Source organism: Symphalangus syndactylus, chromosome 15 (genome assembly GCF_028878055.3).
Source record: "Symphalangus syndactylus isolate Jambi chromosome 15, NHGRI_mSymSyn1-v2.1_pri, whole genome shotgun sequence".
NCBI classification, from domain to species: domain Eukaryota; kingdom Metazoa; phylum Chordata; class Mammalia; order Primates; family Hylobatidae; genus Symphalangus; species Symphalangus syndactylus.
In genome coordinates, this window is record NC_072437.2 from 97,768,247 (window position 1) to 97,780,539 (window position 12,293).

Here is a 12,293-nt window from a genome sequence, read left to right on the forward strand (position 1 = left end):
TGTGTCAAGAAAGAGGGACTTTTAAATCGGAAGACTTGATCATGTTTAATTGTTGATGGGTCAGACTCAGGAAAGACGGTGAGGCTGAAGTTACAGAGAGAAGGAATAACTGACAATGTATAAAATTTCCTGAGAAGGAAAGAGATGCAATTCAGAGCACAAGTGAAGGCATTCGATAAACGAGAGAGAGGATGGACACAAATGGAGGTGGAACTCAGACTGCCTAACTCTTGTAATAATGTTTTCTTCCCAGTAAAATCATGCTACGAATATTTTGAAAAGTGTCCAAAACAGGTCAACAAAATTAACTGAAAGAAAGTTACTGAATTACTGAGGTTGAAGAGCCAAATAATGACCCAATATATATTATTTCCAGATAAATAATGAAAAATCATGTAAAGATATGCATCAGTACCAGCTATTCTTGATTGCTGAATACAGATAAATATGTGAAAAAAGATGCAAGCATTTGTGTTTTCTTTTTTTAAGTTAGACGTAGGATCACAGTTCTTTGGGAAAAGGGTTCTAAAAAGTGATTATGAACTTTTTGTTGAACTACTTTAAGACTGGGACAAATACCTGGAGTATTCTTCTCAGACAGTCTAGAAATTCTTCTGTAAAGTGTTAAAGCAAAAAACCTTAAAAGAAATAGATAATCAAAAGCCTCAACTTTGCTCTACTAATCTGTATTCTAGGATTTAATTTCTTGATCATAAACCACAAATCTAAAGACTACTGGTGAGGTTAAAATGGAAGAAAAGGCTCTGATATGGCATCGGATACACCAAGTTAAATGCGTGATCCTTCTTCTCTGGTGGTCTGGAAATCCTTTCCCCAGCAAGTATTAAATACAACTGATTCCTGCTCCATCTCCACGTTTCCTATACAGGTTGAGCACCCATAATCCAAGAAGCTCCAAAATCTTGAACTTTTTGAGCACTGATTGACATGATGCTCAAAGAAAATGTTCACCGGAGCACTTTGGATTTCCAGGTTAGATATGCTCAATCAGTAGGTATTCTGCAAATATTCCAAAATCCAAAAGAAAATCTGAACTCCGAAACACTTCTGGTCTCAAGCATTTCAGATAGGGATACTCAACTTTTATTACAAACTGCCCTGTAACGTTGCTCTTCTTTGATTACTGCTTCCTTTGTATCAAAAGTTTGTTGACTGTTTTAGGGAGAAGACTGTGCCTAATATCGAATAAAACAGTTACTGATTCTTAGTAAAGAATAAAGCTCCTAGGACACAGCAGTGATCCAAAGATAACAAGATCCCTGGTTTTAATTTTCAAAATGTCTAGCCCATTACTCTTATCACATTTCCTATAAATACTTCAATTTACTTATATTCTAGATAAATGTCTTAACTGCATCTCTGCCAAGGGTTACATTGAACTTTATTCCTATAATCTCAATACCCTTATGTACTGCTTACCAGTTTCCTGAATTGAAAACTATCTGAATCTATTCATAAAACCAATGACATTTCTTCTTTTCTATTCTAAACAAAAACTCCAACTTTTCTATTCTAAACAAAAACTCCAACTCTAACATTTAGAACAATGAAGAAAAAACATAAACTACTCTTAAGGAATTAAGAGAAACCAAACAAGACCCAGTTCTTCAATTTTTTTAAGTTGACTAAAACAAAATAAAGCAAATACCCAACAGTAAGAATTCTGTACTTCAAGATTTTCCTTGTAAAATTTAAATTATTTACAAAGCAAACTTAAGTAACTCTTTTAGTGTTCTTTTCGAAAATTAATTTAAAATTCCATAATAAAAAAGTTCCTATTATAGAGAAAAAACTCCTTTAATTCTTCAAATATTCAGAAAATTTATGTAATTTCCATGATGTCTACTACTAACATACTTACGTAATAAGTGAACATAAAAGAAAAATAAGTAAAACCACTTACAAGTAGTATTGACTTATTTTAGGAAATACTGCCTGAAAATTAATTAGGGTTAAAAAAATTCAACTTAACATAATTTAACAATCCATTTATTGAACACTATACATTTCAAATGCTAATTAAAATAATAAAATATTAAAATTAAAGCCTTAAAGTACAACAGTATATGTAAATAATTCAATGGAAAAAAATGTTCCTGAAATATGATTATCAAGTGCATTGATGTTTAATTTACAGAAAACATTTAAACATTAAATAGTATAAACTCTATCAATTTTTTTTTTTTTTTTTTTTTGAGATGGAGTCTCACTCTGTTGCTCAGGCTGGAGTGCATGGCGCCATCTTGGCTCACTGCAACCTCTGCCACCCAGGTTCAAGCGATTCTCCTACCTCAGCCTCCCGAGTAGCTAGGATTACAGGCACATGCCACCACGCCCGGCTAATTTTTGTATCTTCAGTAGAGACAGGGTTTCACCACGTTGGCCAGGCTGGTCTCGAACTCCTCACCTCAGGTGATCTACCCGCCCGGCCTCCCAAAATGCTGGGATTACAAGCGTGAGCCACTGCGCCTGGCCCAACTCTTTTCAATTTTGACTTTTAAAAACAGAATTCTAAATGGCCTCTTAAAGATTTCTTCATTTAACTTTCCTGATAAATCAACATACCTTATAACCTTAAAAAATAAAGATACCATAAAGATGGAATCAACTCTTCACTGGAATTTCTTTTTAACCTTGGAAAAACACCAAATTAAAAAAAAAGATAACTATGTGGTTTAAAAATAATACAGGGTTACAGTAGATAAATGTCTAACATAGATTTGAATCACAGTTTTATCTCTTACTAGAGAAATCATGTTAGTAAGTTGTTTAACCTAAATTTTTGTTTCCTCTTTCTAAAGCCATTGTAGAATTGTGAAAATTAACGACTGTAACAATCACATTTAGATGGGGGCCTAGCACTGATGGGCATTAAATAAGCAGCAGTTATTTAAATGGATATTATTAAGACTTTTTGCTACAAAATTCCTATTGTTTGTTGCAACAGCATTGCACCATATAAGAAACCACTTGTAAAAATTTAACTCAAAATAGTTATCAGCTTTCCTTCAAAATCATTCAGTTAAGGGCAACCAGCAACCATGACATAACAGTGAATTATGTAACAGTGAATTTCAACCCACTGCTTATCAACTAGCATCCATCATCATATAATTAAGTTAATGTAAATATTTTTTCTCAAATCCATACATTCAAGTTCTATGCCATGTTATGGATTCCCCACCAATGATTAACATAATAGATTTTTATAAATATTTCCAGCCATTTTCATATCTAAATTCTACCTAACCCACAGGGTCAGGAAACTAAATGCAGAGCTGTGGTGTATAAATTTAACTGGGTTAAGTAAGGCTGAGAAGGAATGAGTTCCGTAGAATACAGGAGGGAAAAAGATATTATCTCCCGCTTCGCCAGTCACTTACCATTCCATCATCTTCATTAAGAATGTTAATGAGGTTACAGGAGGACAGCTGAGCAGAAAACGAATAGAATGGAAGAAAACATGTATACAAGAAAAGACTATGAAAGAAAAAGAAATGTGATTTCTAAGATTAAGAAAAACGGAAAAAAAAAAAAAAAAAAGGAAAACAAAGAACCCACAATCCCTTCCTGAGTAAATTTTCTTTCATTTTGTTATATTAAAAAACTGAAGAGTTCAGAATTACTCTTCAGAATTTCTTTCAGAATGAAGAGATATTCTGAAAGCTGTATAATTATTATAATTACCAATTGAAAATTAACACCAAGAAACCCGGGAGGCAGAGCTTGCAGTGAGCCGAGATTGCGCCACTGCACTCCAGCCTGGGCGACAGAGCGAGACTCCGTCTCAAAAAAAAAAAAAAAAAAGAAAATTAACACCAAGAATAAAACTTTAACTTTACATGTACCATCTGAAAACAGTTAAAACTGCAAAATAAGAAAATAATCCAAATAATAAAGTGTATTTCAATGGACTCTACTAAACACAATTTCAACCATGAAAAACCACATTATTCTTTTTCCCTTAGTTACTAGCAAAACTGAGAGGCAAACCCAATAGCTCCTTCAAAGTATTTCAATCTTCCCATCAATTTACAAAAAGTAGTTCCAGTTACAAAAAAAAAAAGGAAATGGAAATATTAAAAACCAAACCAAGACTTCGATGTGAAGTCTTCAGTTACTCACCAATTGCTAATGCAATTGTGTCTAGTTTTGAGATTAGGGATCAGACTGTGCCTGTGTCCATGCTACAGAAAAATAATCTATTTTTTTCACACTGAAACTTAAGAGAACTTACTGAAGTTAACATATTCCATTCTGGGAAGTGAATTATAATGTGTAATTATTACAATTACCACAACTGGAATGTAACAGGGTTATTTTTCAGAGAACAGAATTTGCCAGAAGGAGAAGGAAGAAAAAGAGATTATGAATAATTAAATAAATTTCCATTGGATATACAAAAAGTCAAAACTTTTCAACACATACAGCTTAGCTTCTAGAATTAATAACTATTTACCGTTGAGACTCTCTTTCCAAAGTTATTTGTACTACTCCTTCTTCTTGTTCTTGTGCATAGAGTGATAATACATTAAGAATTTCTGGCCAGGCGCAGTGGCTCATGCCAGTAATCCCAGCACTTTGGGAGGCCAAGGCGGGCGGATCACGAGGTCAGGAGACCGACACCATCCTGGCTAACACGGTGAAACCCCATCTCTATTAAAAACACAAAAAAATTAGCTGGGCGTGGTGGTGGGCGCCTGTGGTCCCAGCTACTCAGGAGGCTGAGGCAGGAGAATGGCGTGAACCCGGGAGGCAGAGCTTGCAGTGCGCCGAGATCACGCCATTGGACTCCAGCCTGGGCGACAGAGCGAGACTCTGTCTCAAAAAAAAAAAAAAAAAAAAAAAAAAGAAAAAGAAAAAAAAAGAATTTCTGTAGGAGATCTTCCAAATTACTGCTTACATATACACCACTTAATGTAGTCTAAATTACTGAGAGTAAATTGTAGCCATTCTTTTACATGTTTTCTGAACTCAGTCGCAGATAATCATAATCATTAGCTTTTCAAGGTTTGCCCTGAAACTTACAAACCATGCAAAAGTGAAAACTTAGGCTTAACATATTTGGCAATTTAAATCAACTAAATTGAATCAATCTAAATACTGCTTTGCAAAGTAAAAAAGGAATCCAAATGACACATAAGACAATCACTAATCCCTATATTTTTAGGGTCTATTTCAAGAAATTTACTACTACTTCTTACCATCCTAAGGATAGTGTAAGAAAATACAGTATACATACAGGGAAGCCAACTGTTTTAATGGTACCTTTTAAAAATAAAGATTTGTATGCCAATCTTATCACCAAACATTCATTAATCCCTTAATACAATCTCTCTTTCTCAGAAAATTTACAAAGATACAGCTGGTAACTTTAATAGGAAAATTTTTAATTTATAAATTGTAGCTCCTAAAACTTAACTCTAAAAAATCACTAACTTAACTTACTCCTGCTGCTGCCACCAAATTATTTATTCTCAATGTTCTGAATTATTTATTCTGAATCATAAGCTAAGATTTTGTTATAAGACATTGTTCAATGTGGATTGCAAATGTTGAGGAAAAAAAAAAGCAACAACAATACAACTTTAGCCCTTATTAGTTATTGTATTCATGTCAGAATACATTAAACTTCAATAGAGTAGCAAGCCTATCTGGCCAAGGCACTAGAACACACAACTACATTTCTTCTACATTTTCCAAAGAGACCACAACCAATTTTCTTTATAAATAGTTAGAAAACCAGTTTCAGAAAATCAGACATTTTTGCAATAAAAAAATTCAAGTATAGCCAATACAAACATTTCATATCCTCTTAAATCATACTTTCAAAACTTATCTATATGTAAAACTGAAAAATTCCAGAATCTGTATTAATTAGACAAGAGATAAGCAAAGTTCAAATACTTAAATCACCCACTCCAACAATTAAAAAAATTCATTCTTTTGTAAATAATCTTACTTTTAAAACAGACAAAAATATAAAAAAGCTAACATTATCTTTTACAAAGATAAACACTGAAAATAAAGATTACCTGGTTAAAAAGCAATACCAAAAGTTCAAATTAATTATCACACAAGAATTTTTACTAAAATTATGAAACATAAAAAATCATAAATTCATTTACCACAGAAAAGTAACTTCTACACTAAACCTATGGAACAAACAAAAAAAAAATACAATTTAATCTTACTGAACCAAACTAGAAGTTGTATTCTACTTAACTAAGATGTACCCCATCTTAGTTAAATATGATTAATATCCACTTTAATTATTTGTGATGGAGATGGCTAGAATGGGGTATAGCAGCAGGTGTCTATTCCACTAACACTGTATCTGGCTGAGTGCCTGTAATCCCAGCTACCAGGTAGGCTGAGGCAGGAGGATCACTTAAGACCAGTTCAAGTCCAGTCTATACAACAGAAAGAGACCTCCTCTCTTAACGCTACCCCCCAAAAAAGACTGTCTGAATAGAATTTTGATGAAAAATTGTAAATTTCACATTTTTATAGATTTTTAAACACCAATGACTTTAAATAGTTATTTTAGTATTTCCACTGCATATTCATTCCTCCATTCTGTTTTTAATTAAAACTAGCCATAATGTTTAGGAAAACAACTGTTTTTCCACCTTAAAAAAAACCAACTAGGCCTGGTGTGGTGGCTCATGCCTGTAATCCCACCCAGCACTTTGGGAGGCCAAGAGGCAGGTGGATCACCTGGGATCAGGAGTTCGAGACCAGCCTGGCCAACATGGTGAAACGCTGTCTCTACTAAAAATACAAAAATTATCCAGGTATGGTGGCGTGCGCCTCTAATCCCAGCTACTCGGGAGGCTGAGGCAGGAGAATCGCTTGAACCTGGGAGGTGGAGGTTGCAGTGAGCTGACATCATGCCACTGTACTCCAGCCTGGGCGACAGAGAAAGACTTTGTCTCAAAAAAAAAAAAAAAAAACCATCACTAAAACTGGTGCAGTGGCTCATGCCTGTAATCTCAGCACTTTGGGAGGATCACTTGAGGCCAGGAGTACAAGACCAGTTTGGGCAACAAGGTAAGACCCCATCTCTACAAAAACATTTTTTTTAAGCAAAATAAGCCAGGTGTGGCAGTGCATGCTTGAAGTCCCAGCTACTTGGGATGCTGAGAAAGGAGGACCCCTTGAGCCTAGGAGTTCAAGGTTTCAGCGAGCTATGCTCACACCACCACACTCCATCCAGCCCACGTAGCAGGACAAGACCTTGTTTGTTTAATTCCGAGTAAGAATGTTAGCTTTCCTGCCTCAGTAAGATTTATTTATTTATTTGGACTCCGTGATGCAACAGTAGTTGCCTCACTAACATTATAATGTAAGAAAATTAATTGGTAATGACGAATGATCTCTAACTGATTATTATTTAGTAGTTAGAACTAGGAGATGAAGACAAGTCTATAATAAAATCTGGAAATTAAAATAAACTTAATATGAACATATTTCCTCATAATCTGTTTCTCCCAAAGGCAATGCTCTACTTTCCAAAAATAAATTTAAAAGTTATTTTTAAAAAATTATTATTATTATTATTTTTTGAGATGGAGTCTTGCTCTGTCTCACAGGCTGGAGTGCCAGTGGCGCAATCTCTGCTTAGTGCAAACTCTGCCTCCCAGGTTCAAGTGATTCTCCCCCCTCAGCCTCCCAAGTAGCTAGGATTACAGGCACACACCACCACACCCAGCTAATTTTTGTATTTTTAGTAGAGATGTGGTTTCACTGTGTTAGACACACTGGTCTCAAACTCCTGACCTCAGGTGATCTGCCCACCTCGGCCTCCCAAAGTGCTGGGATTACAGGTGTTAGCCACCACGCCAGGCCAAAAAGCTAAATTTATAGTACTATTATTCCTAAGTTTATGAAGACAGAGGGAAAGGGACATATAGTCTACCTAAGAGTTGTTTCACCTGTCCCAAAATGAAATCCTTTTGTACGATTTTCAAACTGCGCTCATCCACAGAATAAAATACTTAGAAACGCAAGTCCAAACACCAACAAGTATTACTCTAAAAGAATATATGAAAACGTAGATGAAGATGTGTATATGTATACAATATACATTTATACACAAAACATGAATTAGCATATTCTTACATCGTAGTTAAGATGAACAAATATATACAAACACACGTATTAAACAAGATAAAGGTAATATTCATTCAAATGTTAACAGCACTGAATAGTACAAATAAAATCAAATTCTTATTTCACTAAAGGCAATGTAACAAAGACCTTGTTGATAGCAGTGAATCTAGTTTTTGGTCTCACAACTTAAAAAGTAATATAAAGATGTGAGACAATATTTAAAGTTGAAAGGAATAGCAAAAGGTTTTAAAACAAAGAAGTACTATGGGATTCAAGACGTGCTGGTTTAGGAGAAAGTTTAAAGGCCACAAAATATTATGTAAAACATATAAAGAATCATAATGCTTAATTTTCAAAACAGCACTGTGATTAGCTGGGGTTTTTTTTCCCTAAAAAGAGTAAATCAAAAAAGTAAATCAAAACTGTTGAAGAAATATTCTTCAGAAGACACTGGTAACAATGGCATTAAGAGAAGTAGTAGTGTTTTTTTCCTCATGTTGCAAAGAGAAATGCTTAATTATCTAGGTTAGTCTAGGTAAAGCTTGGTTTGAAGGCAGAGGATGAATGACAAGACCTCTGAAATGAATTCCATCTCAGTTTTTAATCTTATATGAAGAAACACATCTAATAAAGAAAACTATCCAGTGAGAGAAATATAATTTGCTCTACAGAAAAATTAGTACTAGAAGATATTCTATAGTACAAATCCTCTTATGACCATGTTAAGCAACTGTTCAAAATATTTTTATACTAGAATTATATCACGTTAAATTGAACAGAGAGAAGTAAAACATTATTAGAATCACTTTATCCCTTCAAGAACTGGCAAGCATGTGGGGTTAGGGAGATGGGTTGAGAAGGAGGATGATAACTATGTATGCATTACAAGATGAATACGCATATTATGCAGAAAACTCCCCAGGTGATTGATATACCTACTATCTATCATTTGCTGGGGAATTTTGTTTGAACTAAGTGATGTGCTGATTATAGCTAAGAAATAATTTTGTCACAGATCAATCAGCTGAAATATAACTTTACCTGTCTAATGAATAGAGAAAACTAAGGTACCCTACACCAAGTTAGTATTTCTTGCATATTTAAGGTAGTGAAGGAAAAACACTAAAGTTTTATGAAAAGTTAGATTTAGATATGAACTATTAAAAAACTGTTCAATAGTATCTATAAAATAGATAAATTAGTTTAAAATTCGATTGTACAAAACATCCTAGCTCCTACCCACCACTCTACTACTCAGGTGTTTCCATAAAAGCCAAGATTATTACAACAAGAGAATATAAAAACATTTAAAATACAATTTCATATAATTTTTATTTACACTTTAGCAACTTGCTGGGAATTTAAACAACTTGCTGGAAACATCCTTTGTGAGGCAATGTAGCCTTTTTTAATTTGAAACTATTCAAACTCCAAGACAGGCTCACTAACTCTTTTTCAAGTGCAACAACAAATGTGTTAGCTGAAATAGTTAATTTAATGATTATTTGCGACACAGACATGATTATGTGAGCCAAGAGAGCCTCCCCACCTCTGTCTCCCCTGTGGAGGAGGAGGTCTTTGTGTGCTTTTGTGTGATGGTTCCACTGAATTCATTACAATAGAAATGGACATTTGATATTCGTAACGATCCAACATCTGAGCAATCTTCTTTCGAGACACACCATGTTTATTCCTCCTAACAAAAAAGAAAAGGATTGTAAATCTTTGTTGCAGAACGTACAGAATGTACAGAATTAACTGTTTTAGAGAAAAAGTACACAAATTCTAAATAATATTTTGCAAATAATATATACTTCATCTGCCCACATTTTATGTAAAAAGACTTATTAAAAACTCAAATGTTTTTATCAATATTTTAAAAAGGTATAAAGATTCCATATATCACAGAAAAATGTTAATTACATCCTCTTCACATAGAACTACCTATTCACTGAGCCTGCTGACTATATCCCCTCGTTAATAACAAAATTAAAGATTATGAGATACTGTTTTAAGAATTACAGAAAGATTGGACTTCCAGGACTTGCAAAAATTGAAGTAAAATATCACTTTTTAGAAGTTATTTATGACAGTTCCTATCACATTTTAAAATGGACAACACCAAATTATTATTACAGACACAATTTGAACATCTCTTACAAACATAATGTTGAATGAAATAAATTAGACACAATGAATATAAACTGTAGGATTCCATATACATGTATTATACATAATATAAAGCTTTGATAAAAGGCAAAACTAAACTATGGTATTTTTTTTAACCTTGCTCCTGCCCCCAAACTATGATATTAAGGCCAAAGATATTATGGCAAAACTTTAAAGAAAGAGATTATGATTACCCAGGCAAAACAATGGCTACCTTTAGAGAATAAAAGGTAACTGTGACTGGGAAGAGGAATGCAAAGAGCTTCTGAGATGCTGGCAACGCTCCCATGACATGGGTGATAGCTAAACGTGTGTTGATCTTGTAAGAACTTTGTTAAGTTATATATTTATATTTATGTACTTTTCTGTATGTGAGGTTATATGACACTAAAAAGTGGTTTAAAATTTATTCTGGACCCTCAAAGAACTCCTGACAACTTATTTTACCCTCATAGTTTTCTGTAACTTGACCTGGACATGACAAAACATACAGGAAACATATTTTTACATTTATCATTCTAGATGTACAAATGCCAATTTATTTATCTTGGAAAAAGGCCAGAAATGTCTACTTTTCAAAGCTGACGTTTACATTCAAGATAAGAAAAGAAAGCAAAAAACATAGAAGAAAAAATGAGATGAAGTTGAAAATTAGCAAGATATGGCTAAATCTGGCTGGGTGCAGTGACTCACAGCTGTAATCCCAGCGCTTTGGGAGGCTGAGGCCAGCGGATTGCTTGGCCCAGGAGTTCAAGAGCCCAGTGTAGGCAATATGGCGAAACCGTCTCTACCAAAAAAAAAAAAAAAAATTAGCTGGGCATGGTGGTGCACACTTGTAGTCCCAGTTACTCCCAAGGTGGGTAGATCGCTTGAGTCCAGGAGGCAGAGGTTGCAGTGAGCCAAGATTGTCACTGCAAGCCGGGTGCAGTGGCTCACACCTGTAATCCCAGCACTTTTGGGAGGCCAAGGCAGGTGGATTGCTTGAGGTCAGGAGCTCGAGACCAGCCTAACCAACATGGTGAAACCCCGTCTGTACTAAAAATACAAAAAATAGCCAGGCGTAGTGGTAGGTGCCTGTATGCCCAGCTACTCAGGAGGCTGAAGCAGGGGAATCGCTTGAACCTGGGAGGCAGAAGTAAGCTGAGATCACCCCACTGAACTCCAGCCTGGGCAACAAAATGAGACTCTGTCTGAAAAAAATTTTTAAAAAAAGATCACTACTGCACTCCAGCCTGGGTGACAGCAGTAGACCCTGTCTCAAAAAATATGTTTTTTAATTTAAAAAAAAGATTAAATCCACAAGATGCCAATATTTATGATTCAATCAATCCCTTTCAAAAATCAAACTACACCAGGTATCAGTTAAACTGGCTTTGTTATATAAAGGTAAATTTATATTAAGAAAATAATAAATTTTAACAATTCCTCAAAAATGTAATGAAGCCATAACTGCATAGCATTTTACCATTCATTTATTCAGCATTACTCAAATATTTTTAATTTTTAAGCCTCTGTCTCTTCCACCTCAGGTATGATACACACACACAGCTAGGCAGGCAAAAAATATCAGATATTAATACCAATCTGTTTGTCTATCTACATGAACACACAGCATACAAATCAGAAAGAGAAAGTAGCCAAAGGAATGAAAGAAGAGGGAAGTAAATTAGTTGGACCCCATACACAGAGTAACAGCTTGAAGCAAAGTGAGGTAGAAGGGGAAAAACTGGTTTAAAAAAAAGAGGAGTGAAGGTTGCACAACTCTGTGAATATACAGAAAAACACTGAATTGTATGCAATTAAATAGGTGAATTGTATGCAATTAAATAGGTGAATTGTAAGGGTACATGAATTTTATCACAATAAAGTTGTTACCTAAAAACAGAGGTGGGAAGGTCGGGGACGAGGAAGAGAATAAAAGTAAAAATAAAAGGCCAGGCGTGGTGGCTCACGCCTGTAATCCCAGCACTCTGGGAGGCCGAGGCGGG

General features: G+C 34.6%; 1 protein-coding gene across 26 annotated transcripts in view; it reads right to left on the reverse strand.

The window, feature by feature from the left end:
* N4BP2L2 (NEDD4 binding protein 2 like 2) overlaps positions 1-12,293 on the reverse strand; it is a 115,978-nt gene that overhangs the window by 84,898 nt on the left and 18,787 nt on the right. For 17 of the 26 annotated variants that reach the window (XR_008651406.2, XR_010116097.1, XM_063619291.1 and 14 more), the window contains one exon: positions 9,686-9,832. The exons of 2 other annotated variants lie outside the window; for them this stretch is intronic. Coding sequence is in view for 22 of the 24 variants with exons in the window: in XM_063619291.1 (XP_063475361.1) it covers positions 9,686-9,832 (147 nt within the window). In the remaining 2 variants the exon portion in view is untranslated. Of the gene's footprint in view, positions 1-8,718; positions 9,833-12,293 lie in introns of those variants that run through there. 7 more of the 26 variants (XM_055244909.2, XM_055244908.2, XM_063619298.1 and 4 more) reach the window with 1 other exon arrangement.